The 16,334-nt window shown below is 46.2% G+C and overlaps 1 protein-coding gene across 7 annotated transcripts in view; it reads right to left on the bottom strand.

Moving 5' to 3' along the window:
* The window catches only part of FN1 (fibronectin 1), a 169,419-nt gene that overhangs the window by 36,516 nt on the left and 116,569 nt on the right, over window positions 1-16,334 (bottom strand). For 4 of the 7 annotated variants that reach the window (XM_069225626.1, XM_069225627.1, XM_069225629.1 and 1 more), the window contains exons 25-29: window positions 13,600-13,872; window positions 12,709-12,891; window positions 12,083-12,172; window positions 3,745-4,014; window positions 3,396-3,512 (exon numbers count right to left, since the gene is read on the bottom strand). In XM_069225626.1, the coding sequence (XP_069081727.1) occupies window positions 3,396-3,512; window positions 3,745-4,014; window positions 12,083-12,172; window positions 12,709-12,891; window positions 13,600-13,872 (933 nt within the window). The remainder of the gene's footprint in view (window positions 1-3,395; window positions 3,513-3,744; window positions 4,015-12,082; window positions 12,173-12,708; window positions 12,892-13,599; window positions 13,873-16,334) is intronic. The other 3 variants (XM_069225630.1, XM_069225632.1, XM_069225633.1) reach the window with 1 other exon arrangement.

Raw genomic sequence — 16,334 nt, 5'->3', positions numbered from 1 at the left:
CACACTTTCAGCATAGAAAAAAAAAAAAAAATAAAAAAAAAAAAAAAATGTATATAAAGCAAACGTACCAATGTAAAGTCCGACTGCCATAGTAAAAACTGAAAACATAACATTCTAAAAAGCTTTATGAACCATTCATAGGGCGCAATGTTAAAGTGTTCTAGCCCAACAAAGTACATATTTGAGAATTGTAAGGAAATGCCTCCTTGGCATGGTTACCCCCTGACTTTTTGCCTTTGCTGATGCTAAGTTTTGATTTGAAAGTGTGCGGAGTCCTGCTAATTAGCCCCCCAGCACCAGTGTTCTTTCCCTAACCTGTACTTTTGTTTCCACAATTGGCACACCCTGGCATCCAGGTAAGTGCCTTGTAACTGGTACCCCTGGTACCAAGGGCCCTGATGCCAGGGAAGGTCTAAGGGCTGCAGCATGTCTTATGCCACCCTGGAGACCCCTCACTCCGCACAGACACACTGCTTGCCAGCTTGTGTGTGCTAGTGAGGACAAAACAACTAAGTCGACATGGCACGCCCCTCAGGGTGCCATACCACCCTCACACTGCCTATGCAGTATAGATAAGTCACCCCTCTAGCAGGCCTTACAGCCCTAAGGCAGGGTGCACTATACCATAGGCGAGGGCACAAGTGCATGAGCACTATGCCCCTACCGTGTCTAAGCAAAACCTTAGACATTGTAAGTGCAGGGTAGCCATAAGAGTATATGGTCTGGGAGTCTGTCATACACGAACTCCACAACACCATAATGGCTACACTGAAAACTGGGAAGTTTGGTATCAAACTTCTCAGCACAATAAATGCTCACTGATACCAGTGTACATTTTATTGTAACATACACCCCAGAGGGCACCTTAGTGGTGCCCCCTGAAACCTTAACCGACTACCCGTGTAGGCTGACTGGTTTTAACAGCCTGCCACACACCAGACATGTTGCTGGCCACATGGGGAGAGTGCCTTTGTCACTCTGTGGCTAGTAACAAAGCCTGTACTGGGTGGAGATGCTTCACACCTCCCCCTGCAGGAACTGTAACACCTGGCGGTGAGCCTCAAAGGCTCACCCCCCCCTTGTTACAGCACCCCAGGGCACTCCAGCTAGTGGAGTTGCCCGCCCCCTCCGGCCACAGCCCCACTTTTGGCGGCAAGGCCGGAGGAAATAATGAGAAAAACAAGGAGGAGTCACTGGCCAGTCAGGACAGCCCCTAAGGTGTCCTGAGCGGAGGTGACTAACTTTTAGAAATCCTCCATCTTGCAGATGGAGGATTCCCCCAATAGGATTAGGGATGTGCCCCTCTCCCCTCATTGGCTACTAACCCCCAGACCTAAACACCCTTAAATTTAGTATTTAAGTGCTCCCCAGAACCTAGGAAACTAGATTCCTGCAACCTAAGACGAAGAAGGACTGCTGAGCTGAAAAACCTGCAGAGAAGACTGAGACACCAACTGCTTTGGCCCCAGCTCTACCGGCCTGTCTCCCCACTTCTAAAGACCCTGCGCCAGCGACGCTTTCCACAGGGACCAGCGTCCTCTGAAGCCTCAGAGGACTGCCCTGCATCTAGAAGGACCAAGAACTCCTGAGGACAGCGGCTCTGTTCACCAAAGACTGCAACTTTGCAACAAAGAAGCAACTTTGAAACAAAACGCGTTTCCCGCCGGAAGCGTGAGACTTGGCATTCTGCACCCGACGCCCCCGGCTCGACTTGGAGAACAATCACTTCAGGGAGGACTCCATGGCGACTGCGAGACCGTGAGTAGCCAGAGTTGACCCCCCCCCCCCCTGAGCCCCCACAGCGCACCTGCAGAGGGAATCCCGAGGCTCCCCCTGACCGCGACTGCCTGCTTCAAAGACCCGACACCTGGTAAAGGCACTGCATCCGCAGCCCCCAGGACCTGAAGTATCCGACCTCCAGTGCAGGAGCGACCCCCAGGTGGCCCTCTCCCTTGCCCAGGTGGTGGATACCCCGAGGAGCCCCCCCCATGCCTGGATCGCTGAAGAGACCCCTTTGTCTCCCATTGATTCCTATTACGAACCTGACGCTTGTTTGCACACTGCACACGGCCACCCCCATGCTGCTAAGTGTGTACTTTGTGTGAACTTGGATCCCCCCCCGGTGCCCTACAAAACCCCCCTAGTCTGCCCTCCAAAGACGCGGGTACTTATCTGCTGGCAGACTGGAACCGGGGCACCCCCTTCTCCATTGAAGCCTATGCGTTTTGGGCACCACTTTGACCTCTGCACCTGACCGGCCCTGAGCTGCTGGTGTGGTAACTTTGGGGTTGCTCTGAACCCACAACGGTGGGCTACCTTGGACCCAAACTTGAACCCCGTAGGTGGTTTACTTACCTGCAAAAACTAACAAACACTTACCTCCCCCAGCAACTGTTGAAAATTGCACTGTGTCTAGTTTTAAAATAGCCATGTCATTTATGTGAAAACTGTATATGCTATTTTCCTAATTCAAAGTTCCTAAAGTACCTACCTGAAATACCTTTCATTTCAAGTATTACTTGTAAATCTTGAACCTGTGGTTCTTAAAATAAACTAAGAAAATATATTTTTCTATACAAAAACCTATTGGCCTGGAATGGTCTCTGAGTGTGTGTTCCTCATTTATTGCCTGTGTGTACAACAAATGCTTATCACTACCCTCTGATAAGCCTACTGCTCGACCACACTACCACAAAATAGAGCATTAGAATTATCTCTTTTTGCCACTATCGTACCTCTAAGGGGAACCCTTGGACTCTGTGCATACTATTCCTTACTTTGAAATAGTGCATACAGAGCCAACTTCCTACAAGAATGTACTCATATCATTCATAATTCCATATATCTACCATGTTTTTCCATGATAACCCTGTGCAGTCCATTAAAACTGCACTCCACTTGGAGCATATTCCACTTCCTCTACCAATACATAAATGAGGAATACCTGTGATTTTACTTTGCAGCCTCCTTACTCATTTCAGAATGCAGTTTACTATGAGTTGCTCAGCAGAATACAGTAAAAAGAATGATTTTTGAAAGTGGGAGCTACAAGGTAATAATTTCTTTATTAGGAAAAAAAAAAATGGATGTCCAAAAGAATAGTTATTTTGGGTTTGGTATGCCACTAGTAGGTTTCTAAGCTCACCTTTTTTTAAGTCAATGCAATAGGGCAAAGACCTTCAACGAAATACATATCCAAAAATGTTGAAATAAGAAGCAGAAACCAACTCCTTTTCCTTCATCCACTTTTTAGTGCCAACAGACTAGACGCACAGGCCTTTACTATTGCTATTATTCCATCTGTGTTCCAACATGCCCACTTCAATTGGTTAGCCACACACATGATAGTTTGGTCATTCAGTTTTAACAAGTTTGTTCTAGTTCCATAGTATTACCTGTTTCAGTATATGTTATGCGATAGTACCGAACACCAACAGGAGGGGCATCCCAGCTGATACTCATGGAGGTGGGTGTGGAGGAAGTGACTTCTAGGTTAGTTGGAGTATCGGAAACTGGTAGAAATGAAAAATGGAGGGGGGTTAATAGTTTAAGGCAATTTTTCTATCCAAACTTTCATGAACAATACTATGCCAGGATCCTCAAAAGTCCAAAACAAAAATATTTGGCCGCACTCAGACATTCAAAGGTTCTGGATCTAGGCTCAAAAGGCAAGTGTCCATACAAATGGCTCCCTCCAACACAAACATTCAACCAAGGACTTGGTGGCCATGCAGTTCAACATACCTGTTGCCTGTTGTCCCACAAGAGGCACGCTCTCCTGTCTGCCATTTACAGCAAAAATGCTAACCACATACTCTGTGCCTGGGGTCAGGTTGGTAAGTGTGAGCGAGTTGCGAGAGGGTGGCACCCGCTCCTCCTTTGGCCTGCCTCCACCAGTCTCAGGGTGGTACTGGATTTTGTAGCCTGTTACGGTTGCTCGTGGAGCCATCCAATAAACAGTGAAGGAGCTGGAAGTGGTATCCGAGAAGTCTAGGCCAGTTGGTGAGTCGAGACCTGTTTAAAAGATGGCATTTTACCAATTATTCCAAAGTAATAATTCAGAAGGCTTATGCTACTTACCCTGCAAGCATCTGTTTAATTAGTGCTGTAGATTTGCATGCTCTGCATACTCCTGCCATCTAGTGGTGTGTCTGGATGTGAGCAAGTTGTTTTTCGTCGTAGAAGTTTCGAGTTATGAGGTAAAAGAACCCCTCTCTGATTTTGAGCTTGGGCACCCACTCCATGAGAAGTGATTGCTACTAAAAAGGCTACCTTTCAAGATCGGAATGGAAGAGGGAAGTTATTCAATGGCTTGAATGTCGGGCTTATAAGTCTGGTAAGTACAATGTTAAGATTCAAAGCAGCTGCAGGGGGAACCCTAGGTGGAATTACTTTAAGGCTTTCCATGAATGTCTTAATGGCTGGTACTTTAAACAATAATAAATGCCGTCTGTTTTGCAGGGAGTCAGCTAATGCAGCTAAATTCAGGCTTATTGAAGTGTACGCTAGGCCAGAAGACTGCAAATGAAGATGGCAGACAATGTTTTGAACTGTTGCTGCAAAGCAGCACAAAACAAATCTTTTACACTTAGCAGCATAACATGGTCTGGTTGTGGGCTTACGTGCTTCTTTGATAATGGTCATGCATTCTAGTGGGAAATTTAAGTAACCGAATTTCAAGACCTCCAGAGTCAAAAGTTTGAGTTCCTTTGGATTTGGGTGCCTGACTTCTCCAGGATTCTGAGTGAGATCTGGGTTTAGTTTCTAGTGCTGCACTACTGAGAGCGCGAGTAGTGTGGTGAACCATGGTTGGCAAGCCCAAGTGGGAACAACCAGAATGAGGGCTAAAGGTTTTCTTGAGCTTCCGCACCACAAATGGAAGACGTGGGAGAGGTGGAAAAGCACAGGCAAATATCCCTGTCCAGTTCATCCATAAAGCATTGTCCTTGGATAGCGGGTGTGAAAGCCTGGAGGTGAAGTCTGGGCATTTTGCGCTGTCTGCAGTTGCAAACAGGACCATCTTTGGAACACCCACTTGTGGAAGAATGGGAGTCCAATCATTGACTTGTCGAATCCTGCTCAGAAGGTCGGCTAAGTTGTTTGTCCCTGGGAGGTGGTCAGCTAACAGGGGAATGTTGTGATGCATTGCCCAATGCCAAAGCATCTGAGATAGGTGTGAATTTTAGAGTGTATTCCCCCTCCTCCCCTTCTTTTGTAATTAAAACATAACTGTTGTGTTGTCTGTGCGAACCAAGACAACCTTGCCTTTCAGGTGAAGCAGAAATGCTTTCAATGCTAAGTGAACTGCATAGTTGGTGGAGAAATGGTTATCCCAGAGACCCTGAACTGTGAGATCCTGTAGGTGTGCACCCCATCCTGTGAGGAATGAATCTGCTGTGAGAATGATCAAGGGGAACAGGGTATAGGAACCACCACATCTTTGCAATGGTGGAAAACACAATCTATCAGAGTGTAATGTGTACAGCTTCCTACCAATACTAGATCCTGTAATTGACTTTGTGACTGAGATCATTGACTCACCAGACATTCCTGCAGCTGATGCATGCGCAGGCCCGCAAATGGCACTATTATGATACAAGATGCCAACATGCCTAAGACTTAGAACGGTTGTGTTCATTGAGTGAAACTGATGTAGCAGTGTGATAATGTGAATCCTGGCTGCATTTGGGTAGGCTAACACCAATTGTGTTGAGACTAGGCCCTAGAGGTATTTGGGGTGAGCTTGGATGTATTGGGATATGAAAATAAGCGCCCTTTAGGTCCAATGCATACAGTCACCCTGTTGTAGTAGAGGAAATACATCCTATAGAGTTACCATATGGAAGTGCTCTGATAGGAAGTAATGATTTAATGGCCTGATGTCTAATATTGTAGAGAGTACACTGTCTTTTTTGGGAATGAAAAAATAATATTGTAGAGAGTACACTGTCTTTTTTGGGAATGACAAAGTGTAAGGAAATGCCTCCTTGGCATGGTTATCCCCTGACTTTTTGCCTCTGCTGATGCTAAGTTTTGATTTGAAAGTGTGCTGAGGCCTGCTAACCAGGCCCCGGCACCAGTGTTCTTTCCCTAACCTGTACTTTTGTTTACACAATTGGCGCACCCTGGCATCCAGGTAAGTCCCTTGTAACTGGTACCCCTGGTACCAAGGGCCCTGATGCCAGGGAAGGTCTCTAAGGGCTGCAGCATATCTTATGCCACCCTGGGGACCCCTCACTCAGCACAGACACTGCTTGCCAGCTTGTGTGTGCTGGTGAGGACAAAACGACTAAGTCGACATGGCACTCCCCTCAGGGTGCCATGCCAACCTCACACTGCCTATGCAGTATAGATAAGTCACCCCTCTAGCAGGCCTTACAGCCCTAAGGCAAGGTGCACTATACCATAGGTGAGGGCACCAGTGCATGAGCACTGTGCCCCTACAGTGTCTAAGCCAAACCTTAGACATTGTAAGTGCATGGTAGCCATAAGAGTATATGGTCTGGGAGTCTGTCAAACAAACTCCACAGCACCATAAAGGCTACACTGAAAACTGGGAAGTTTGGTATCAAACTTCTCAGCACAATAAATGCACACTGATGCCAGTGTACATTTTATTGTAAAATACACCCCAGAGGGCACTTTAGAGGTGCCCCCTGAAACCTTAACCAACTACCCGTGTAGGCTGACTGGTTTTAGCAGCCTGCCACACTCGAGACATATTGCTGGCCACATGGGGAGAGTGCCTTTGTCACTCTGTGGCTAGTAACAAAGCCTGTACTGGGTGGAGATGCTTATCACCTCCCCCTTGCAGGACTGTAACACCTGGCGGTGAGCCTCAAAGGCTCACCCCCCCTTGTTACAGCACCACAGGGCATTCCAGCTAGTGGAGTTGCCCGCCCCCTCCGGCCACGGCCCCACTTTTGGCGGCAAGGCCGGAGGAGATAATGAGAAAAACAAGGAGGAGTCAGTGACCAGTCAGGACAGCCCCTAAGGCAACCTGAGCTGAAGTGACTGACTTTTAGGAATCCTCCATTTTGCAGATGGAGGATCCCCCCCCCAATAGGGATAGGAATGTGACCCCATCCCCTTGGGAGGAGCCACAAAGAGGGTGTAGCCACCCTCAGGGCTAGTAGCCATTGGCTACTGCCCTCCCTGACCTAAACACACCCCTAAATTCTGTAATTAGGGGCTCCCCTGAACCTAGGAACTCAGATTCCTGCAACCTAAGAAGAGGACTGCTGAGCTGAAAAACCCTGCAGAGAAGACGGAGACACCAACTGCTTTGGCCCCAGCTCTACCAGCCTGTCTCCCCCCCCCCCCCCTCTGAAGAAACTGCTCCAGCGACGCTTTCCCCAGGACCAGCGACCTCTGAATCCTCAGAGGACTGCCCTGCTCTAGAAGGACCAAGAAACTCCTGAGAACAGCGGCCCTGTTCACCAAAGACTGCAACTTTGTTTCCAAAGAAGCAACTTCAAGACAACTGTGTTTCCCGCCAGAAGCGCGAGACTTGCCACTCTGTTCTCCAAGTCGAGCCGGGGGCGTCGGGTGCAAACACTTCAGGGAGGACTCCCCGGCGACTACAAGACCGTGAGTAGCCAGAGTTGCCCCCCCCCCCCCCAGAGTCCCCACAGCGACGCCTGCAGAGGGAATCCTGAGGCTCCCCCTGACCGCGACTGCCTGACTGCCAGATGCCGACGCCTGGAAAAGACTCTGCACCCGCAGCCCCCAGGACCTGAAAGATCGGAACTCCAGTGCAGGAGTGACCCCCAGGAGGTCCTCTCCCTTGCCCAGGTGGTGGCTACCCCGAGGAGCCCCCCCCCCCCCTTGCCTGCATCGCTGAAGAGACCCCTTGGTCTCCCATTGATTCCAATTGAAAACTCGACGTGTGTTTGCACACTGCACCCGGCCGCCTCCGTGCTGCTGAGGGTGTACTTTGTGCTAACTTGTGTTCCCCCCCCCCCCCCCCGGTGCCCTACAAACCCCCCCCTGGTCTGCCCTCCGAAGACGCGGGTACTTACCTGCTGGCAGACTGGAACCGGGGCACCCCTTTCTCCATTGAAGCCTATGTCTTTTGGGCACCACTTTGAACTCTGCACCTGACCGGCCCTGAACTGCTGGTGTGGTAACTTTGGGGTTGCTCTGAACCCCCAACGGTGGGCTACCTTGGACCCAAACTTGAACCCCGTAGGTGGTTTACTTACCTGCAAGAACTAACAATTACTTACCTCCCCTAGGAACTGAAAATTGCACTGTGTCTAGTTGTAAAATAGCTATATGTGTTTTATTTGAAAAGTATATATGCTATTGTGATTATTCAAAGTTCCTAAAGTACTTACCTGCAATACCTTTCATGCAAAGTATTGCATGTAGAATTTGAATCTGTGGTTCTTAAAATAAACTAAGAAAATAAATGTTTCTATACAAAAACCTATTGGCCTGGAATTGTCTCTGAGTGTGTGTTCCTCATTTATTGCCTGTGTGTATGTACAACAAATGCTTAACACTACTCCCTTGATAAGCCTACTGCTCGACCACACTACCACAAAATAGAGCATTAGTACTATCTCTTTTTTGCCACTATCTTACCTCTAAGGGGAACCCTTGGACTCTGTGCATACTATTCCTTACTTTGAAATAGTGCATACAGAGCCAACTTCCTACACGAAGTATAGGGAGTATACTCCTGAACATAGTTGTTCTAGAGCAGTGGTTCCCCCAAGTGGGGAAAATAGAGGGGTTGGGAAATGAGAATCAATTCACTGGTTTAGAGGTGGACAGTGATGCTGGGGGAGGCACACTTTTCACGCCCTTTGGAATTATTCCCTCAATATGTGCCTCCGTAATACCCTCTTGAATGGGAAATGTAATGCTATTATCTATAGGAAGAGGTAGCGGCATCTAATGGTGTTTTGGTGCCATGTTGTATGTGGGGGGGAGGGAGGGGGGGGGTGTGTGCCAAAAGGAACCACGAGGAGTGTGAGTTTGGTGTGCTCCCAATGATTTGGGAGCTTGTGTTTCATTTTCTAATGTTTGATCTACCCGAGGACCACACATGTATGTCAGAATGAGCATTCAAGGGCATCTCCTGTACCTCTGGCTTAAAGACAGATATGCGTAGCCAAGCGTGTCTATGCAATAGTGTGCTTTTATTTATGCCATGGCAGCTGTGTCCACTGCATCAAGGGCACATCTGATCAAATTATTTGAGACTGGTTTACCCTCCTGGACAACTTGGTGGCCTATTTTCTTGAACTCCTGAGATATTGGAGGCGTTCCTTCATTTCATCCCAATGGGCTCTGTCGTACCTCACGAACAACCCTTAGATGTTGGCAGTTTACCAGTGGCTGGCTGCCTGTGCTGCCACACTTTTTCCTGAGGCATTTAGGAGTTTAGACTCCTAACCGGGTGGAGAGGCATCTGCTGATTTCTGAGAATTATCCCTCTTACTTAGGGGCATAAGATACCACCAGCGAGTCAGGGGGAGAAGGGATATGGCTGGTTATTGATGTAAGACGGGTCTGAGGGAGCAGCTATGTATTTCTCATCTACTCCTAGTATCTTTAAATATCTCATCTGAGTGGCAGAGCATCCCCTTTAACATGGGCAGATACTGGCATGCCTTAGTGGTAGAAGAAAGTGTCTCAAAGAGAGTCCTCCTCAATGGGGCATTTGTGCAAGGGGACCTTGTGATATATGCTGCCCTCGCTATCAGTTCCTGGAAGGGTTCAGCATCATCTTGGGGTGATGGCTTAGCCGAGCATAAACCTGGGTCATCATCCCTGGGAAAGTTGATGTCCTAGTTGTTCCATGGATTATTGATCATGGTCATCCCCTTCCCCTGATCCTCAGCGCAAGACTGCGGGGAGTACTGTGGAATAATGTCTCCTATATCACTAAGAGTGATATGGTGAAAAACATGGTGGTGGTAAGGGAGGCAGAGAAGGAGGCAAGGATGGCTGTAAAGGACTGGTTGCAATGTCCTTTTTCTTAGGAGGTACAGGTAGGTTGATGGCCTCATCAAAAGAAAGCGGATGCTTCTATGGAGTAGGCACCAACTGCATTTCCTTTGCCAAAATCCGACCAGCAGAAGGTTAAATATGGATTTTCTTCTGCTTCAGATCAAGCCTTTCCTTCATGGTCTTGAGGATCGTTGCAGGTGTCAAAATGGAATGTTTTGGTGCTGAACTAGGTATGTGTTTTGGTGCCAAAGTGGTATGAACTGAAGCAGCAGGAGCCAGGGTGCTCAGCGTTGATTGGGCAGATGGTCAGCTTGGTGTGGCTGCAGAAGGTTTTATCTTTGCTTTTGGTGCCAGGCCTAGGTCGGGGCATCCATAGCAAATGTTCGGTGCCTACCATGACTGATCGGTGGTAGTAGTGGCCCGGGAGCTAAAGTGTCAAAACCAATTGTCTTAGAAGCTGGACAGGGGCATGAGCACTGTGTGCTATCCTCAAGGTAGGTCCTGCATCTGCAGGCCAAACTCCATGTCAGAGCCAGAGTCTGGTATGGAAAGGGCCTCCTCCTCCTCAGCTACAGAGGCCTCATGCAGTTTCTCCTCTGCCTGCTTGACATTATGCTGGCCAAAGATATTGGGTGTCTTCCAGTTCTTATAGCTGGATTTCTATCCAACGTGCGCGACGGTCCTGCAACGTTTCTTAGATTGTCTTTTGCCAATCAGGTCCCTGTTATCTTTGTTGTCAGGAGACAGGCACAGGTTGCAAACCTGAAGAAGTCTGAATGTGGGTATTTTGCATGGCAGTTGGGACAGAATCAAAAAGGAACTCAGTCCAATAGCAGCGCATCATTGGTAGACGCCGATAAGAAAGAAGGCCTGAAAGGGTAAGGCCCAAAGGCCACGTCTGGAGAATGTCAACTCAACGATCCAAGGATTGCTTCTGTTTTCGAAAGAGGACGGAGGAAGGCGAACAAAAACCTCTATACCCGTTGGTATTGTTAACAACGAACCGAAGGGGACCCTAAAACGGTCTTAAACTGCAGCGCCCAATAACACGTCTGAACCAGATGGCAGAAATAAAACGAACTGTTGATGCCCACGTTCTAGATCACCAAGAGGAAATGCCACTTTACCTCGTACTCTAATCTTCTTTGAAGTAAGAAAACTTGCATACATCTGTACCAAACACTAGATGGCCGGAGTATGCAGGGTATGTATCTACAGTTACACATGCCAAACAAAAGGTATCACAATATCTTACATTTAAAATCCATTAAGTGTTCTGTAAAGGGTGCACGTGCATTGCTTTAGATGTGTTAACTCCAGGTAATGACTCACTGTCATGTTTCGAAATTTTCTAATTTCATTCTAAAATGAGGTTTACCAGAAAATAAATGTAATTTTTGGATGACGTGGAATTGATTTTGTTACATCTAAATAGGAACAATCTGCAGCTAAACTATTGCACTGCACTCCCACTAGTAATACCACCCCAGACCTGTATGCATGAAAGAAGTAGTTTTAAATGACACACCTACCTACTAGTGCATCACATATCCTGCTGACTAATTAAATTACCATTTGTTAATAGTTTATCTCCATTACAAAATGTAGTAACAGCCTAGTCTAGGTCTGGACCTTGACACCTTATGTAGGTAGCAGGATGAGGATTACATCAACCTAATCATGGCGGTTGGACGCCCCAATATTCCAAGAATTTCATTCAGCTATCCAAAGTACTGAACTGAGTACTTCCGCAATTTTAGCGGTCCATGCCTGAAGCCTTTCCAAAATATCCTACCATTGATTGATATTTTTTTTTTTTTTTATAAACACAGGTTTTAAGCTGTGCTGCCCAACCCAAAAAGATGCATATACTCCCAATCTAACCACGACTGACTATCCATCAGTCACAAGTTCCTGACAGATGCATCTCCTGTCAAGCTCCTTTCCTTCACGCATCTTCTAATTAAAGTCCATAAAGTCTTACTGTGCATGCAGTTGATGACACTATCAGATGGAGATGAATAATACTGTCCATTAACCTTCTACACCCCCCCCTCCAAAGTATCCACCCAGACTCTGATTTAGTATTATGTTACGTTCCCATTTCCTCAACACTGACCTGTCCTTTGCACTCCGGTCAGAGGTGTGCTTTCTCGCTCTTCATACACAGCAAACACACTTACTATATACTCTGTACCAGGCAGGAGGTCTGAAAATAAAGGACAAAATAAAGAACTTAAAATTCAGATTCACGAAGGTACACTGCAGCAACTGGTATATGAATGGGTGTCCGTTATGCAGTCAACTCTACATAAATCCTTCATTATTCAATCAGTGCCATCAAGCACTTGTCATCCCTAAAGGTCATCAGAACCGCTCTTGTGAACAAATCTGGCTAGACGTTACTTGAGTCTTAGCCCCCATTCAAACTCACATCTTACCTTTACTTCAAGACTGTTACACCCACACCACAACACAACACAACACACCTTTTCATAGAGGAAGATTGCCTGAAGTGAGAGTAGGTAGCAGATGAGGTAACAGAACTTTAAAGGAAGCATGGTGAAGTTGAATTTACACTGGTGAGGCAGAGTAAGCCTGGCAGGTGCCCCCATCCTATAAATAGTTTTCCGCAAGGCTCCCCATGGCATTTCAATACCAACACCTAAAGCTCACATCCGTAAATGTTGATTATAACGGTCATCTCGCTAGACCAATCCCTTCATGCAGGCCTCTTCTCCTTACTTGTCAACACCACCATGTTGTCAGATGGTGAAATAGTCAGCTCAGCGGCATCTTCCTCATTCTTGGATGGAGCGTAGCGCACCAGAAAACTAGAAAGCACCATGCTGGGGGGAGCAGACCAAGTCACACGCATAGAGTCTGGGCCCACGTTGGTAAATCGAAGATCCGTGGCAGGTGGGACAGCTGTAGTCAGACAGTGAAACAAGTGAGATGAATGGACACAAGACAATTCTAGGCTGAGAAGAAGGGAAGCCACGAGAGCAGTAATGAAACAAACCATGCACAACAGATAACTTGAATTCATGCAGAAATCTGCAATGGTAGGAATGTGATGACTTCAATGGAACACTCACAACTCGATGAAAACTGGGCTACTATTTCAGATCTTTGAATGAAAAAAAAAAAAAAAAAAAATATTTTTACCACCCTACTTTTTGTAAAGCTTGCATCAACCAACATTTCTCCAGTTGACAGGTTTTTAGGAAATCATTTCAATAACCAATGCACTTTTCAGAGCCATTATAAAAGGACTGCATGCAAAGTTTGTGGTACACAGGTCCAATCCATACTACCCTCACACCCAGAAATTCCTCTGATCATGCAATGCAGGCAGCCTTCCACTGTGAAGCATGCATGTCACTAGCCAGTGCTCTTTATTTGTAGAGTGCCCTATTTAAACAGTGGCTTGACTCAGTGTACCCCAACCTCCCACATTACAAGACATATTTTGAAACTATAATACCCTTTACTAATCAACGTTCGGTCATAATTCTCAAACTCAAGACCTTGAATATTCTCAAATGCCAAGAAAACTGAACCCCTTGTAGACTTGGCTAGTGACAAGTATGCAGCAAGACCACAGTCGCAAACACAGATGCTTTTGAAATTCACCAGTCTGCTGTGTCAGCGTGGTGGGGGCACTCTCTCCATCTGTAACAAGAGTGATCACGCTGATGTCATAGTCAATGCCTGGCTCCAACCCGGAGACCTTGTAGTATCCTTGCGTGGGACCAACTTTATCTTCATAGATCGGTACAGACTCCCCAGCCGCCACTACTGTGACGCGGTAACCGATAATGGTTGCGCCCTTCAGTGGCGTCCACCGCAGATCGATGCTCGTGTCAGTTACATCAACAAAGTTTAGATCAGTGAGTGACGGCACCTCTATTGATTTAGAAGCAAAACAGAAAAGCAAAGGAGGGAGGGAGAAATTTAAATGAACAGAAGCAGCAATCAGATTAAATTAATTGCAAGTTGATGGAAGGTTAATAAAAAGCAACATTTAATATGCGTGACTCAAAATTAACGTTAGATGCTCAAGCTGTACCATGTGTACCGAACAAGGGCACGCTACAGGTTCAAGTTTACACCCATTCTGAGTTGGAGTATCAACTGAGACTTTAGGTGCTGGCTATTGCGGTTTGTCTCAAAGGGCATGATTAACTGAAACTGAGCAAAACCACAGCCAACAGAACTACAAAGCCATACAAAAGCTACCAACGTTAGCTAATGCTCTTATTACAGCCATGGACATAGCTCAAAGGGATATTGGTGGGTGCTGGGGGCAAATAAAAGCCCAGAAGAGAGATGACTGAAAAATATTATAAGCCACAGAACATGTACTGTGGAACAACGTCCAACTCTGAATAGAATCAACAATTTCTATAGCAATAGTTTGTATGGTGCATTTACTTGCACATTTAACCCCTTATTTCCTATCTGCATCTCCATTCTCCCACCTCAAGTATCAACACTGGTTTGCCATGTTAATTTCAAGTCGGTCCCAAAATATGCTCCATTGAGCTTTCACCTGAAAACACCATAGTCCAATACAATTGTTTCTCTGAACCTTTACACAGCACATTTCATTTTGGACAAATCTTTCCTCGAGCAACAGATTTGCTTAAAACCTCAACTTTTTCTCCAAGGCACAACAGGACCCACCGGTCTCTGCAAAGAGTATCCATACAAGCCCTATCCCCATCAAACACTACTTCCTCTTCTCCCATCAAGGAGATCTTCTTTAAGCTTTCTCACATACCTTAAAAAGGTACACAAACAAAGGTAGTTCACCAAAGCGGACAGAAAAGGGTTGCACCTCCTTCCACTAACCTCTCCCCTCACCCACTAGCTCAGCTAAGGATACCAGGATTACACTTTCAGCACATGGTTGCTCGTATGAGAATACATGGTTTCATAATGGAACAGCTGGAGCACCAGGGTCACATCACTGCATTTAGAAGCTACTCAGTTAAGATATTGCAGAAAGATAATAAGCAAGGTTTCACTTCCTAGGGTGTTGGAGGTCGTGAACTGCTGTAAACCAGACTAAAATTTGTTTGGAATGAAGCTACACATTTAAAAAATAATAATAATAATTCTGCTCAATTAATTTGTTTTAAAAGTATATTAATTTGAAAGGATCTTAATACAATGAAAAACAATCTTTGGAGCAGAGGCGCATCACAAAGAAAAATAAATGACACTCCAGATCCCTAATTCTATTTGGGCTCCTAACCGCCCACCCCACCTCCCCCCAAGGACAGGTGCTCTTTAAAATTGGTGGCAGCAAAGTAAACACATTTAGGAAGCACATTATCACACAAAGGAAGTGAACAGTCAGCTAATGATCTTTCTTAGTAGTGCAACCAATTATATTATATTCCATAGTATTCAGGCCCCTCCAAAATTGATTGAAGGCAGAAAGTATTTTTGCAGTTTCCAATTGACTTCTTGTTTTGCGGAAGTCGACTAATTAGTAGAATTTGAAATTCATTCTTCTCCTCCAATACACCTTGCACCTCACATTTTCATATACACAGCTTTCCCTAGCACTTCTCCCTTTGTTTGGGGCTACCATGTCCACCAAATGTTACACAAAAAAACCTCCTTCAGAAACTAGACACAACATCAGGCAACTTCTGCAACAGAAACATGTAGTACCAAACCAATGGCTATAGTGCTGTGTGGGTACGTGTGTGTGTGTGTGTTTAGACCAGCTCCTGTGGGTTGAGCGGAGGAAAAGAACGTGTTTAACTACTGCTCAATGAGCTATTGAGAAATCCAACACCACACTGAAAAGGCGGGAGAAAAATCTTGTAAACAGTAAAAACATTGGCAGCACTCCATCCTATCGATTTTTATCGAGTGCGCCATGTCAATGTGAACACAGAAAATATAAAATCATGATTCCACATATGCAGCTCTCAGCAGCACAGTCAACAAGCACCGGTAAAGCCAAATGGTCTGGTGTTGACCTAGTCTTTGGATTTTGTCAATGTCTAAAAAAAAAAAAATCAGTTTAAAAATGAAACCACATATTGAGATAGCAATCCTGCACACTTCGGGAGACAGAGAGAGAGAGAGAGAGACAGACACACAGAGTGTGTTGTAGGCTGTAGTTGGCAGAAATGTGAATGTCACAGCAACACCAATTGATGAAGAGGGCTGGCTGAAAACCCTCTGAGTAGGTATATTAGATATAGGCCCTCATTCCAACCGCCATATGGCCGCTCCGCAGTCAAAAGACCGCTGGGGCCATTTCAACTTTCCTGCTGGGCCAGCGGGCGCTAGCCAAGTTAGCGCCCGCCGGCCCAGCGGGAAAGGGGCCTGCAACACTGAAGCCA

Source organism: Pleurodeles waltl, chromosome 3_1, assembly GCF_031143425.1.
Source record: "Pleurodeles waltl isolate 20211129_DDA chromosome 3_1, aPleWal1.hap1.20221129, whole genome shotgun sequence".
In the NCBI taxonomy this organism is placed as follows: Eukaryota; Metazoa; Chordata; class Amphibia; order Caudata; family Salamandridae; genus Pleurodeles; species Pleurodeles waltl.
Note: the sequence above shows the minus strand (reverse complement) of the source record. Positions and strands in the feature narration are given on the sequence as shown.